The sequence below is a fragment of the Takifugu flavidus genome, chromosome 12 (genome assembly GCF_003711565.1).
Source record: "Takifugu flavidus isolate HTHZ2018 chromosome 12, ASM371156v2, whole genome shotgun sequence".
NCBI classification, from domain to species: domain Eukaryota; kingdom Metazoa; phylum Chordata; class Actinopteri; order Tetraodontiformes; family Tetraodontidae; genus Takifugu; species Takifugu flavidus.
The window spans coordinates 3022450-3037885 of NC_079531.1; the positions used below are offsets into that span (position 1 = coordinate 3022450).

At 39.4% G+C, this 15436-nt stretch overlaps 2 protein-coding genes across 16 annotated transcripts in view; both read left to right on the forward strand.

Annotated features, from left to right (window-relative positions):
- The window catches only part of tenm4 (teneurin transmembrane protein 4), a 97223-nt gene extending 93332 nt beyond the window's left edge, over window positions 1-3891 (forward strand). For all 14 annotated transcript variants that reach the window (XM_057049256.1, XM_057049258.1, XM_057049259.1 and 11 more), the window contains one exon: window positions 1204-3891. In XM_057049256.1, the coding sequence (XP_056905236.1) occupies window positions 1204-1962 (759 nt within the window). In that variant the 3' untranslated portion in view covers window positions 1963-3891. The remainder of the gene's footprint in view (window positions 1-1203) is intronic.
- A 6775-nt stretch (window positions 3892-10666) lies between these two features.
- nars2 (asparaginyl-tRNA synthetase 2, mitochondrial) lies at window positions 10667-15182 on the forward strand. Of its 2 annotated transcripts, XM_057049940.1 has the most exons (14): window positions 10667-10992; window positions 11214-11323; window positions 11421-11541; window positions 11661-11801; window positions 11889-11969; window positions 12066-12160; window positions 12279-12411; window positions 13599-13697; window positions 13790-13827; window positions 13937-14003; window positions 14107-14244; window positions 14366-14463; window positions 14870-14896; window positions 14972-15182. In XM_057049940.1, the coding sequence occupies exons 1-14, from the start codon at window positions 10861-10863 to the stop codon at window positions 15114-15116; spliced, it is 1425 nt and encodes a 474-aa protein (XP_056905920.1). In that variant the 5' UTR covers window positions 10667-10860; the 3' UTR covers window positions 15117-15182. The 2 variants fall into 2 exon arrangements, with proteins under 2 accessions (XP_056905920.1, XP_056905919.1); XM_057049939.1 differs by having other exon boundaries at window positions 14107-14463.
- Window positions 15183-15436: the final 254 nt, after the last annotated feature.

A 15436-nucleotide genomic window follows, 5' to 3' on the forward strand; every position in this document is an offset into this window, starting at 1 on the left:
TAGATTATTGAATGCCTCTACCCTTTTAATAGGTTAGATTCATTTTGAGTGACATACTCGATGCTACCTTAATGCAGAGTGTTTTGTTGTTATTACATATTTGTAACCCTAACAGCAGCAGCAATCCTTATTGTTTAGATATGTTAGATTATTTGAGTCATGTAGACAATGATGGTAAATCAGGCCACAAGTTTTAAAAAAATGTTATTTGAAATGCCTGGTAGAAAAAGTTTGCGCATCATAAAGCCTGATCTTTTATTCTGAGTTGTGTTGAATGCTGGTTGAACGTGAATAACGTCTCCTTCGATTGGGAGGCCGTTTCAGTAACTGGAGAACATTGTCCCTTTTACCCCTGTTGCCAAAGGGACAGCTGACCAGGTCAAGCTGTTGACATGATAAAAAGAAAAAAAAAAACACAGAGTGAGACTTGTGAAGAAGTTCCCCCTGGCAATTTCTTCCAAAGGCTATAACAGCACCGCTGCCCTATCTGCCCTTATATTTCGTCTTCGTGCAGGATATGTCATACAACGACGCAGACTGATGTGCCGGTCACTGCACTCCAGTGCAGACTCTTCACTCAGCGCAAACCCCACTGGGCAGCAGCCACCATCAACCAGAGGCACAGGGACCGAATTAGAAACTGTCAAAAGAACTTTAGATGTGATTCACAGCCTCGTATCTGAGGCGTTTTTCAGGAAGGCGCAGTCTTTGGAGCCTTTTTGTTTCTGTATTCCTGCAGCTGTCTGAATGTTTGTGTTGGAAAGCTTCCATTTCGTATCACTTTCCTCATGCCTCTTTCGTCTGGGGGAGTATCAAAAAGTGTTGGGACAATGTATTAATTTTGGCTAAACTGAACGTCAAAAGCTTTGATCCTTTGAGGACGGAAATATATGCACAAGTTTCCAGCTTCCTCCTATGTGGCACAGCATGGCTGTCAGGAGAGAGCAGTTTTACCCTTTTTAAAAATATCATGCCTGCCATAAATAATCAGAGAGATGACAAACACCTCTGCCCTTACCTTGACTTTGTGCCATGGATTCATGACTTTAGAGCATAAGTAATTTGCTGTTTTCCTCCTTAGAAGAAAGCATTCCAACAATCGGTCCACTGATTGTAATTCTTCTTTATCCACACAGGAAAATGCACAGTTTATGGAGTTGCTGCAGCCGACCCACGACTAAGTATTCTTCCTTTGTTTTGCAGTCTTTGCTGGGTGTTCAGTGTGAAGTCCAGAGGCAGCTGAAGGCGTTCGTGAAACTGGAACGTTTTGGTCAGATCTATGGAGCCAAACGTGCGGGATGTCCTCAGACAAAGAACAAGCATACCTTCGCCACCATGGGCTCCATTTTTGGCAAAGGGGTTAAGTTTGCTGTCCGCGACGGTCGGGTCAGCACTGACATCATCAGCTTAGCCAACGAGGATGGGCGTCGGATGGCTGCGGTCCTGAACGATGCGTTCTACCTTGAACACCTTCATTTCACCATTGCTGGAATGGACACCCATTACTTTGTCAAGATGGGCTCAGTAGAGGGAGACCTGGCCCTCATCGGCATGACAGTGGGCCAGCGCACACTGGAGACCGGCGTGAATGTGACTGTGTCTCAGGTCAATACTGTTCTCAACGGTAGGACTAGGCGCATCACTGACATCCAGTTACAGTATGGTACCTTATATCTAAATACGCGGTACGGCAGCAGTGTAGATGAGGAGAAGGCCCGTATTTTGGAGATGGCTCGGCAGAGAGCCGTCACCCAGGCGTGGGCCAGGGAGCGCCAGAGACTGAGGGACGGAGAGGAGGGCTCACGAACCTGGACCGAGGGAGAGAAGCAACAGCTCCTGGGATCTGGGAAGGTGCAGGGCTATGATGGATACTATGTTGTTTCAGTTGACCAGTATCCTGAGCTGGCGGACAGTGTCAACAACATTCACTTCATGAGGCAGACTGAAATGGGCCGAAGGTGACGTAAACAACAGACATTATACTGGATATTGGACATGGGACTATTTGCCAAAGACAGTTCTGTACATGACCACTTTTATTTTCTTCAACTGTGCTCAACTCGGTTTTTAATATAATGTCAAAAAAAAAAGAAAAATGGTTGCAGTCCGTTGCACTGCATTAAAAGAAGAGCGCCCGTTTGCTTTTGAAGATTCTTTAACAGTCTTTGCCCTCCAAGTGCGGCTGCTAGGGGATGAACATTTCTGACATCTGTGACTTATTTTAGTGACTCCATTTCCTTGTTGTTGATTCTGTTCCAAGGAATGTGAGAACAGTACTTCTAATACATTATGGTCACTGGCTCACTAAGCTGCCAGAGCTTACTCCATTCTGCCTTTTCTGCACCTCAGCCAAGGAGATTCCATCTCTTTTAATCACTTCTTTTTGTCCATACTTGAAACTCCTCGTGGCTCCTAATGCTCAAAACAAAAAGAGATTTGTGTTGGTGGTAGAAGCCCTTCACCCAAAGCCCACGTGAACACGTCGGTGCACCAACACGTGAGATGTTCTCAGATTTTTGAATGCGTTTTTGGAGCATTGGATCGATACCCATCCGGGAGCATTGAGAAAGCTCCAGTGTGCTCACTCAGTGCATGTTGATGACCATTTGACCAGTGAACTGCATTTTTTTGTACATTCTCACCAGTTTTCAAAATAGAGACAGAAAAATCAATAAATTGCTATTAAAAAAATTGACATTATTTAAAAAAATTGAAGCAACAGAGGAAAGTCTGCATTCAACAACAAAACCTTATTTACATGATTGGTTTTAATTTGTATTTTAATTTTTTAGCTACACGAATTAACTGTACACCTAATGTCATTTCTGAGAAAAATGTGAAATATTGTCCCTCTTATTGTTAATTGTTGTACTTGAACAATAATTAATGGTGTTTCAACACAACTTTTTTTATTTCCTGGTTTAGACCAATTTTGTTTTATTGATCTCATTTGCATTCAAGTGTCAGTGTTTGCTTATCAGTGAAAGTCAGTATTCTCATTCATATTGTCCAGGCGAACTAAACTTGATTTGAAAATATTTTGAAGTGAGACGACGACAGTTAATCAAATGGTCTCGACAATGATATAAAAATATTGACAAATGCGATGGATTGGCGTCACATTGTGTTGTGTGTGTGAAGTGAAAGATATAGATTGCCTTTGCCCAATGGGCTGCCGTGCAGACCAGCATCAAACGTGCACTCATCCTCCAGAACAGGACTTTGCGGGCCCGTGACCGGCTGAAACGCATCCCACCTACAGGTGCATCCGTTTCTGTTTACAGACCAAGCAACACATTGACCTATGGACATGTCCTGTCCTCTTCATGGACGCTGCAGAGGACTGGTCTTGTGTATGTGAAAACGTCATGTAAAAACTCAAAAGGAGTGAAGACACTTGGAAACTGTCACGGCTGTAATTTAAGGTACTTTCTGAACTATGCTGAAACCACCGCAATCGTAACTTTTTATCAATTCTCGGTCAAATATGAACTTGTGTACGTAGGAGTGGTGGAAGCATGAAGCTCTCTGTACAAACAGGAAAACAGTCCACTTATTTTCTTTTATGATGTTTGTTTTTATGTTCCCTTTCTACTTTCTCTTTTCCCAGATGTTCAGATTCACGTGAATGAAGGCTATTTGCATTGTGGAATATTGCACTGAGAACCGTCGTGTTTTGGACTTCATCATTTTCTAAAAGGTGGATCTCATTTTTCGAGTTTTGTTTTGTTCTCAACACTGTGTTTTTAGCGCTTCTCTTTGACCATGTAAATGTGAAAATATCAAACTAAGCTGTAAATAAAATGCAGATGTAGATACCTCTTAGAGCTACATCAGTGACCCTGTGTAGTCTTAAGGTAGGAAAAAAATAAAGGGAATATTTTGTGTTTACTTTTTGTGTTTTGCTTGATATGTTGTAACATGATGGAGAGAATTCAATTCAACTTTCTCTTCCCATCATCTGTTGGCACTTTAAAGAAAATCACAGCAAGGAAAAGCTCGCCTTTAATTGGCAGAAACCTTGAGCAGATCACGCTCATACTAAGTATTGCTTTTATTATATACAGTACATACATACATTATAGCTATTATTAAAATCAGGAATCATGTTGAGATTTAAAAGAACAATTTTTCAAGGGAAACGACAGCAAATTCAATAAACTTAAAAAAATCACGCAGATCATCATGTTTTAGAAACATGAAGAGCAAGTCCGTGTCGGAGAGTCAGCTAAGGAACTCCCAGTCTGGGTTTCAGAAAGCAACAACCTGTTTATGAAAGCAAGAATCAGCTCTTACGGTACAAATGTCGGGTGTCTGAGTAGTGTCGTCGGGCCAGAGGTCGCTGTGGGCAGGAGACGTTCGGGTGGGTGATGTATCGACATCACCTGGAGTTGAAACCAAGATGTGATCCTTCAGTCATCCAACCACAATAATATTCCATTCATTCAACAACCCCCTTGAGGATTTAAGGTGATTTGTGGCAGAACTGCTTTTAGACTATTTCCAAACTCTTTCAAGAGTTGGAAGGCAAAGCGTTCTATGAAAGGCATAGGAGCGCTATTTTCCTTCACCTATGCATTAGAGGCAGATCATATTTATCAATTATTTCTCTGTCATCTCTCTGTACCTTTTCCATTAATTAAACACTCTCATTGGATTCATGTTGCCACGGACGAGGGGACATTCACCAAAAATATAATTTCAGACATTTTAGGAAGGCACAATGTTGGGTGCAGTATTAACTATACTTATAAAATAAGCAAGTATATAACAATATAAAATAAGTTAAAATAGGAGACAATCATGAAAGCTAACAGAAAAGGAATGACAAACAAATTTAGCTCTCATGTGGAGAGCCACCATCATTTCAGTCACCCGACATTCCAACATAATATGGAAAAATGCGACTGCATCCGGCCATTGGAAATGAAAATAATATGATGGTGCTCTCATACAGTTTCAGCTATAAAGGAGAAAATGACAAGTGTGCAACACTGGCACCTAAAGCACAAATGAGGAAAAAGGGTTGCACGAGTGGCCCTGTTATCCCCTGGTATAGAGGTATGGAATGACCTCTGTGCTAATACAAAAGAGCCTCATAACAGTGTTGAAATCATTTTCACTGAGATAAACATGACCGAGTATCAATAATCTGTGAAGGGAAGCCATTTCCATGCTGGATTTGGAAATTCACCGGCTACAGGTCATTAAAGTCTTATCGTAGCTGCACTCTACGAATGCAAATGATTCAATTTTGTTATCTTCTTTTAAACTAGATGATTATTAGAGAAAAAAATAAATGTATTTGAACCTTTTTGGAATTGTGGGAGTGAAGCAGCTGCAAGAAATGATTGTCAACTGAAATAAACATGGTCAGTGCTTGTGCGTGTGGTTGACGTGCACTGGACCTCAGCAGGGTCTTGCTGGCGTAGATGGACTCAGTCAGAGTGAAAGTCGCAGCTGCAGCTGCCATCTTTCATCTCACATCACATTTTTCCTGACAGGTGTGAACAAAAGACCCAGAGAAATGTCACTGCGCTATTTCTGAGTCCCTTGGACACCACTTGAGGAATGAACCTGCCTTTGCACATTATGCAAATCATATTGACAGCATATCTGATGCTTTTATTAGTCTAATTATACCTAAGGTCACTACTCACCATAGTAAAGGATTAGTGTCCTTTCAGTCCTGTTTCTGAGTGTTTGGACTGACTGAAAGGTTATCCAATACTTAATTGGTTAAGACAGCTTATCATGTTGCACTTAATCTCCATGAAATATAAAATGTAAGTGATTTTTGTTTGTTACATGAGCACCAATCCTGGGGGCATCCTGAAGGATTTGCACCACAGCTGTGATAATCAATTTTTTAATCAATTTTTTAATAATAATCACTCACGATTGAAAAAAAGTGTGTGTGTGTGTGTGTGTGTGTGTGTGTGTGTATATATATAAGACATGTATAGAAAAAATATACTTTTTATACAACTAATGAATGACGAAGAAACTAAATCATCAGGAAAATGTAACGTGTTATTAACAACATAGGTTATAAAGGAATAGTGACATTCCAATTTACACCAGGGTGACTTAAATTCCAGAGCGAACCTGATATGTTTGCAATACATGTGGTGTACTTTGTTTTTAGTGTGACTTTAAATAAATGCATATTGTGTGGTTTGCCGTTCTATAGAGAGCAGGAAGCGCTGGTCAATATTAGATTGTCAATACAGCCGTCATCAATATGTAAAATTGATCCGGTTTCAGGCAGCTGGCTTACAAAAGCCTTGTCAAGCTGGGTGCCATTTCTGTAAAATGCTTGTTTGAAATAATGATAAGTGCTGGAGTGCTTTACCAGACACGTACATAGACAAAATGGGGACTCAATACTCTAGGGGTGGTATGTTTTATACAACAACACGAATACACCATCCAAATTCCTCAGAAATGCCTCCAATATAAAAGCAGCAGCACGCGATGTTTTATTTTACCGCTCTTTGGATGAGCTGTGTATTCTGAGTTTCAAGTAAAGAGTCCCTCTGACAGACTTGTTTTGGTTACAGGACCTTTGAGCCCATTATGTATGAATATTATGTAGCTCAGTCTCTGAGGAATTTGTTTCCACATTGTGACAGGCCTGCACTTTCTTTTCATTTAACCAGGCAAATAAACTATCCATCCAAGCCCCTTTAAAGGCGCATTAGAGAAACATGTCACTGTATTACACAAATTATCTTATCAGTGTAAAATATCATCTGAAAATAAGTTATATTTTCTTTGACTGGAGAGCAGAAAAAGGCTGACCCGCACCATGCAGCACGCCACCCTGCTACTGGCAAAGCAAAATGACTACTGTTGTCTGGGAGGAAATGCTTTAACCCTGTGCTTTCAAAAGCCTTATTTGAAAAATCCTCTCTCATAAAAACAGGAATATTGCTTTTTTTTCGGAGTTGTTGAACAAAATTTAGATAGGAGCCACACAGAAAGGCATACAAAAAGAATAGAATTCAAATGAGCCTGGCTTTCATGGAGGTTTTACATGTTGAAACAGGTACGAAAGGTTCAATAACCCAGATAAGAACATGAATGCAGTGCGCTGGACTTGCAGCTGATTTGACAGAACACTCCCTCATCTGGATGTCTCCCCTTTAAAGGGGCTTGTGTGGCTGTTGGACAGCACTGCTTCCTCTTGGCACCAGTTAGCCGAGCTTTTTGTGACCTTGTCAGTTGGGATTGGCACGCCCATCCCACCTACCTGCCCTCACTAATCCTCGCATAGATTTGCTCCTCGTATCCATTCAGTTGTAGCTTCATGTTAAGTCTGCGATTTCCATTTATTTTCTCTGCCCGTATTTACTTTTGCAAAACTCTGTCATGTGTAAAATCCCCTTCATTTAGAGGCAGATTCAGGTAATGTTCTATAAGACAGCAGCATATGGAGACAAGCTTTTGTTTTTATAGTGAAAAACAGAAGTACTTTAATTAAATATCCCCATCTTCAGTCTAATGCAATTAGAGAGAGGAGCTCAAAAGCCCACATGGAGGCCCAAGACATTACCATTCATTGTTTAGCTAATTACGGGATAGTTGGTGTGTCTGGATAAACTAAAGTAATTAGTCACAGATTTAATAGACGTCTGCTTGCAAACATCTCCTAAAAAGGATTAATGAAGAGGCAGAAAGTTGGAGAGAGGAATATTATAGAGATATTTCAATGCAGAAGGACAAATCATGGACACGAACCGTTGATCCATAAATTATCATTTAATAAATATAATGTAACCCAATGTTACAAGTCTGACTGCGTGTCAACATCGCTGTCTGTCATCAAATGTTGACATTAAAACCTTGTAGAACAGGAACTTCCATTAAAGTGAACTTTACAACGGCACCAGTTATAAATTCCAGTTGAACAAATGTTGGACTGAAAAGAACCTGTTTAACTACAATTGTTCATTTAAACAGAAAGGGAAAAAATAAATCTAATTAAAGGAATAAACGGAAAAAGAAGGCAATAATAATGAATGAAGCTGAGGAAGAATATCTGTGCAAAATGGAAAAGAACATCGCTCAGTGCTTTATTTTATTTGCTCTCTCCTTTTTAATGAAAATGTCGCATTTTTATCTGCTTTGTCAATGAAGGAACTGAAGTTAACGAGCTTAGATAAAGGCATATTGTTTGTCGTAACGCTAACCAAGAGGCTGTGCAGTTGTGTGAAAGTCATTGTCTTCACAGGGTTAATGCAGCATTCTCTTACAGAAAATCAGATTGGTATGCCTTTAAAAGGGTTTTATACTTACACTAAAAAAAACAACATCTGTTTAACTATCTGAGTCATCCCACATTTGCTTCCATTTCTGAGGTGAGCCCAATATTGAGTCCTCCTAAGGACGTTCCTAAGGAAGGCTTACCACTACTAAACATCACATTTAAAAATAAAGAGCAATGCAAAGGCTAGCAAAGATGTGCAGAGGAGCATGAATGCTTTAATGTTACTGTGAGATTAACACAATGATTATATCTCATCACCCTCTGTGAGATAAGCGATTGAGGGATGGTGCAATATTCTAATATTACCCCTCCTCTCTCCTATTTTTCTTCCATTATCTGTTCTTAGACGTCTCTGGAGAATCAGGTCTTTGTTTCCAGCAAATGGGTGTCAAGTGACAAACCGTTATGATGTTTACATTTATTTATTTTAGTTTAATTTTAAGCTGTGTTGCTGTTTATGTTTACCATCTTTTTTCCTGGGTTTGAATGTACAGTTCTGATATCCTGATGCACAGTAATCAGTTGTTCCTGACGCTCACTATGTAGTGTGCACGAGTGCTGCTTCCTAGTTTAATTCAACAATATGTGGTGCAGCCATTTGTTGTGTGAAATAGCCTTTTTACTGCTGAGTCAATCTATGGGACTAATTCAGATTCAAACATTACACCCCGCGCGCACACACACACACACACACACACACACACACACACACACACAGTATATTGATAGGATCAGCTTTAACAAGCCATGTTACATAAAATCAATGTGTTCTTCCTTTTTAGAATGCAGAATTTTTAAAGGGGGATGCAGATGAGCATATGTTGTAGTCGATGCACAAGCAGACAATACTCACTAAGAGCTCAGGTTGCACTTGCCCTGTGAGTTCCAGTGATTCCCTCGAGGGCCAAGCATTTACAGCAAAATCCTTTGTTTTGCTGACTAATCTTGTATTGATTTAAACAAGTTGTTATGCACAAGTAGGGTTGTCAGGCCACTGCCAAACATCTCTTCTACCTGTAGTAGCTCCAAGCAAGAGTATGTCCCTGGGGACAACATTTAAATTCTTGTCATCTATTATGATATAAAATAGAATTCTTCTTTGAAGTATTTCTCTTAGCTGTACAACACTTTCACAAGAGCTGCAGTATTTTAACCCCATCCCGCCCCCGCCCCCCCTTTTTTTATGTTCAGACACTGTCTCGCAATGTGTGGGGGAGAATGTTTGTTCTAGGGAAGTGATGTGCTACGGGTATGTTGGCACTAAATCTGTCAAGCAGGAAAAATCACAAACTGCTTTATTGCAAAAAAAAAAAAGGTTGATGCCACCCTTGTTCGTGCTGATGTGTGAAAATAGTCATAGATAGTTACCACCTGAAATTACAGTTTTCCTGAACTGCCTACTTTCACTGAAAATTAGCTGATTGCAGGTATTTATTGTTGTGAAAATAGTGAAGTATAATATCACCTTTCTTCCATTTTAGTATACCTTGAGGCTGAAAATGTAAAAATACCTTTAAGGTAACGCCTGGGTGAATGGATAAATCTGCTTTACGTCGTGCCTTGGAAGGACTGGAGAGTGTCACAGAAATATAGCGCCATCTACTGGAAAATAAATATATTGCAAATCTGCGAGGGAGTGGACAAAACTTAGATCTAGATTAGACCTTTAATCATTTAATTTTATTGCTTGAAACACTGGAACATTGTTCATTTCATTATCCTGTTTCAACAAGTGTCCACTTGGGCTATTTTCCAATTTTTCCAACTTATAGATAATCTTCAAAATATCTCTATGTAATTATACAAGGCAAAGAAACATGGAACAGCATAACCTTTACAAATCCCATCCATATTTCACGGGTTTTATCACTGATTCAGAAAATAGTGTTATTTCACTCACCATTAGGATGAAACCACGTACATAATTGCTCTATGCTGGTGATAATTAATATCAATAGGCTTCCGTGGCTCTTCAAATGCATCATGTAGTGGATTATTAATGATGTGTCATAAATAGCCGGAGGTGGAGATACCTAACTCTGTGTTTGCTGAGTGACTAATGACGCATAGGCTATGAGGATAGTTGAATAAATGTCGGTGATCTTATACATAACTGTAATTAACTGATTTACTACAGCAGCAAATCGTAAGCCTTTGTGTAAACGAATTTTACACTCAAATGGCTCTCCCCGTGACAAACTGCAAAACATTAAAGAACATATTTTGCGCTTGGTGTGCTCACTTAGTTCTAAAATGGAAAAATGTTCAAAAATACGTGTCTCCGGTTTCATTTCACTCATTCTTAAAGAAACTACAATTCCCAAGAACAACTAAAGGCGTCCAAAGAAGTCCAAAATCTGATTGGTTTATTATAGTCCACGTGATCATGATGACAAAACCCAAACAGGAAGTAGTGCAGTCTGAAAAGTGACAACGTGAATGTCACTTCAAAATGTGATTAATTCTAGCGCAATATCGGATTTATATGAACAATTATTCTTCAGTTTTTTCTTTTTCTTTGAACTGCCCTTCCATTCGGCACTTTTAATAGTTGTTTTGCAGAACTACATTCTTGGGCTACCGCAAAAATGCTGTCGTTAGCATCATTCACTTCTCGAAGAATATTATGTATTCGACATTATTGCAAAAAAACACCCACGAAATTAAGAGTTTCTGAAGCGATTTCAGGTTCTAATTTGGGAGCTAATATAAAAATTCAGGTAAGAATGACGTGCCTGCGGTTATTCTTGCTTGGTTTGTTTTATTTCTTGCAAATTACAATAGACAGTGAATGGGCAAGAGGTCATTGAATCCAGTTAATCGCCAGTTTATTGGCAATACATGAGTAGAAACATAAGTCGGTGTTTTTTAATGGATCATTTTAATAAAGCAGATCGTACATGTTAAAATATAATCTCTTCTTGCCTATACTTCTTTGTAGGGATGGGTTCGCTCTGTTCGACCCCAGAAGAAAAACCTCTTTCTTCATGTGAATGACGGGAGCTCTTTGCAGTCATTGCAGATTATTGCCAGTTCAGACCTGAATGACCCGTAAGTATTTACATGTTCATTCCTGTACATAATAGTTTAGATTTAGATCTGTTGGCCCCCCAAAATAACTCACAGCCTTTTGTTGTTCTCAAATAAGGTTGCTCACATTTGGCTGTGCTGTTGAAGTCACTGGTCTCTTGAAGCAAAGTCCCAACCAAAAGCAGCCAGTTGAACTGGAAGCAGACAAAATCCGTGTTGTCGGAGAATGTAACCCTCTGGTATGGAAAATAGTCATATCTTGCTCCAAAGTGTAAAGGAGTCATTGCAATATGTGTATTAATTCTAACTTTGTAGAAAATGTAAGGTCAGGTTTTTTTGCTTCATTGTCTGGTTTCAGGATTTCCCCTTTAAGATCAAGGAGAGACACGCTGTAGAGTATATTCGCCAGTTTCCTCATCTCAGGTGTAGAACCAATGCCTTTAGTTCCCTGTTGAGGATACGAAGTGAAGCCACCGCAGCAATTCACTCATATTTCAAGGTAAAAATGTAGGAAAATTAACAAAATGTAACCACTTGATGATCATTGAAGGGTGTGTTTATTCTAGGTTTTTTTTGGTTTGTTTAGAAAAATGGTTTTGTTCAGATTCACACTCCAATCATCACCTCAAATGACTGTGAAGGAGCAGGCGAGCTCTTTGCGGTCCAAGTGAGTTTTTTAATAGATTTATATTAGGATATTTATGACAAATATAGTGTTCTGGAAATCTCTGTACTTCATATATGTGTGTGAATATCAAAACAGCCACAAAGACCAGAAAATGATGTGGATGAGAAGTTCTTCTCTGTCCCAGCCTTCCTGACGGTGTCTGGTCAGCTTCACTTGGAAGTCATGTCAGGGTGAGATAACACCTCTGGTGATAATCCTGCGATAAGATGTAAATTTTGTATGTATGTTTACATAAAAAAAGGATACATGAACATTTGAGACATTTTTGATTATCCTATTTATCTGCAGGGCTTTTTCTAAAGTCTATACATTTGGACCAACATTCCGTGCAGAGAACTCCCAAAGCAGACGTCATCTGGCTGAGTTCTACATGGTGGAGGCTGAACTGTCCTTCACGCAGTCCATAGAGGATCTCACTGAAGTACGCAGTGACACATTATTTCTCAAATATATCAGTGACAGAAGCACAAAGCTTTTGAAACAAGAACTTGCAATTATTACTATAAATGTACCGGTAATCTATTTTTTTGCTAGGTTTAGCAATGTAAAGCCACTTTCCCACTGCACAAGAATCCCACCTTGTCCCTAAATCGATGTGGGTCTTTTTGGCACTGCGAAAGGGTCAACTTGTCATCCTGGGTCAATTAACCCTGCAATTGACCTGGGAAATCTGCAGCTGTCTCGTCTCACCTGCGATGTGAAAAGCGTCCCTCGCCGTTCCACTAAATTACCCCGACGTCGATGCACTTGCCTGTCACGTTCTGATTTTATGGCTGGGCTGTCATGCTGTCAACAGGCTGTCATTCTAGAAGCTCCAGGGCTGCGAGAGCTCCTCACTCAGATCTCAAAACAGAACAAAGTTTTGGCCCGCTCCCATGAGATCAGTAGTCCCATTGATCTCAACCAAGACCCATCTCTAAGAATATTTTTTCTATTTTTTTAAAATCAGAACATTCTAACATGTAGCTGCAAGTGCGCTGATGGAAGCACATATGTGAATAGCTCATGCCCAGGAAATGCCACCCATCAGGGAATCCTGGTGTCACCTGTGCATATGTGTGACTGTGTTTATGTACAGCGTGCACATCCATACGGTACACCTTTTTTTATCAATCATGACAGCACGCTGATGACCTTTTAGAAGGGAGAGACAAAACAGCCAAGTACCTCTGAGAAGGAGGTTATACCTGCGACTACTGGCAGCGTGAAATTACCCAACTGTTGACCAAAGACGGGTTGATCTGTTAGAAAATCTCACATAGATGCACTAATTTTTTTTGGTGGGGTAACTAATGGTAAGGCAGTTAAATAGAGGAAATGGTGATGACGAAGATTCCAGGTGTTCTGTAGATAGCCCTGGTTTGGAGAAGGTTCACTGTCTGAATAATATTTTATGTTCTGTTTTATTTCATATCTATATTTTTTCCCATACTGTCAGTGAAATGAAAGACTGATTCAAAACTTTTTGATAAGAGCATCTTGGCTGGATTAATATCACATCATCCATTGTTAAATGAAACAAATCCCTGATGTGACTTTACCGTAGTTACTGTGGATAGTATGATAGCAGAGGAAAACTTGAATCATTAAACCGCTCCTCCTCTGTAGGTCATGGAGGACATATTCAAATCTTCCACAGAGTATGTCTTGGCTCAGTGTGCAGAGGATGTGGCCTTGTTTCACAAGCATGTGAGTCCTGGACACAGGGTGAGTTCTAAAGGGCACATTTAACTCTGCTACACCAGTTGGCTGCTTTCATGAATTTACATCTTTTTGCCATTGTATACATTCATTGCAAGGACTCCATAGATTACTGGCTGAGGACGAAATTTCCTGTGTAAGTATCTTCATTTAAACATGTATTAAATAGAATCCAGATCAAAAATACAGTTTGTCTTCTTGACAGACGTTTGAATAAATGATATACCGGCTCCGTCCCTTCTCAGAATGACCTACAGTGAGGCTGTAGACATCCTAAACCGCAGCTCTCAGAATTTTGTCTTTCCAACAGAGGCAAGTGGGATTAGTTTCATTTTATTCTCAACATATATCGTGCATTAAATTCCTCTGGTGTTATTGTCTAACCTTGTCATTCATTCATTTTTTTTCCCTACAGTGGGGTTGTGACCTTCAGAAAGAACATGAAAAGTATCTGGTGAAACATTGTGGAAATATTCCGGTCTTTGTCACTGATTACCCTTATGAGCTTAAGCCTTTTTATGCAAGGGACAATCAGGATCATCCGGAGCATACAGTAAGACAACGTGACATTTTCATGTTTGCTGGGGAAATCAATCATTTAACATCCGTAGCTGCTTCTTGTGATATCAGTGATTTGCATACGAGAGTCGCCTCCAACTGTCACTTGTGTGCAGGCAGCTGCAGTCGACCTTCTTGTGCCAGGAGTCGGAGAGCTTTGTGGGGGCTCACTGAGAGAGGAGAGATTAGATCTGCTCAGAACACGTCTGGAAGAGTAAGAGCGCACGCTGTGAGAGTATATGTTGGCGATGGTCGTCATATGGATGTGCATTGTTTTTAGTTGCTTTTATTAAATATTGATTTATCCTCATATTTTTGTAAGCGTTTAGATTTTTAAAAAAAATAGTCGACCAATGTCCAGAATGTTGTCAACCTTAAGAGTCTTATAATTCAGAACTCACTAAACTATTTTCTCATGGAACATTTTAGGGCATGTTCATTCTCGTGAATCTGTATTAAAGATAAATAAAGTATTCAAATATATAAAAAGGGCTATAATAACAAGAGATGGAGAAAGATAATGGAGATGGAGATTTAATCAAGACTGAAAAATTTAGAAAATTAAGTAAAAAAGATTTTTTTTAATGTATTTAGACTAAACGCTGTCATTCTTGTCTCAGGGTCGGATTGGAGGATGCATACAGCTGGTAAAAGAAACAATATGAAACGAAAAAGCATTTTAGCTTCTGGTCACAGAGTTGTACTGATAGTTTGTATTGCAGGTATTTGGATTTGAGGCGTTTTGGCTCCATTCCTCATGGTGGCTTTGGATTGGGATTCGAGCGATATTTGCAGTGCATTCTTGGAGTTGACAACATAAAAGATGTGATTCCTTTTCCTAGATTTTCCCATTCTTGTCTTCTGTAGAACTAGTTGCTGTGTTTCAAAGTCTCTTAATGCTGTTAAGAGCATTAAATAAATTAATTACATCAACATCGTGCCGCGTTTTTGTTTCATTTTAAAAAGGAAAGTGATAGTCATTGAAACTATTTTTAAACCAATATCAAATTGTAAAAGTCTTTTAAGTATCCACAAGATGGCGGTGTTTTCAACTACTTAAAGGGAGGGAAGCATCTTTAACTCAGTCTATCTGGTGAAAAAAAAAGGATTTTAAAATAAATACGTGTCACTTTTAGAAAGAATCTACTCAATAAGCCCCTCAACTCCAAACGCACTCATGTAAAATA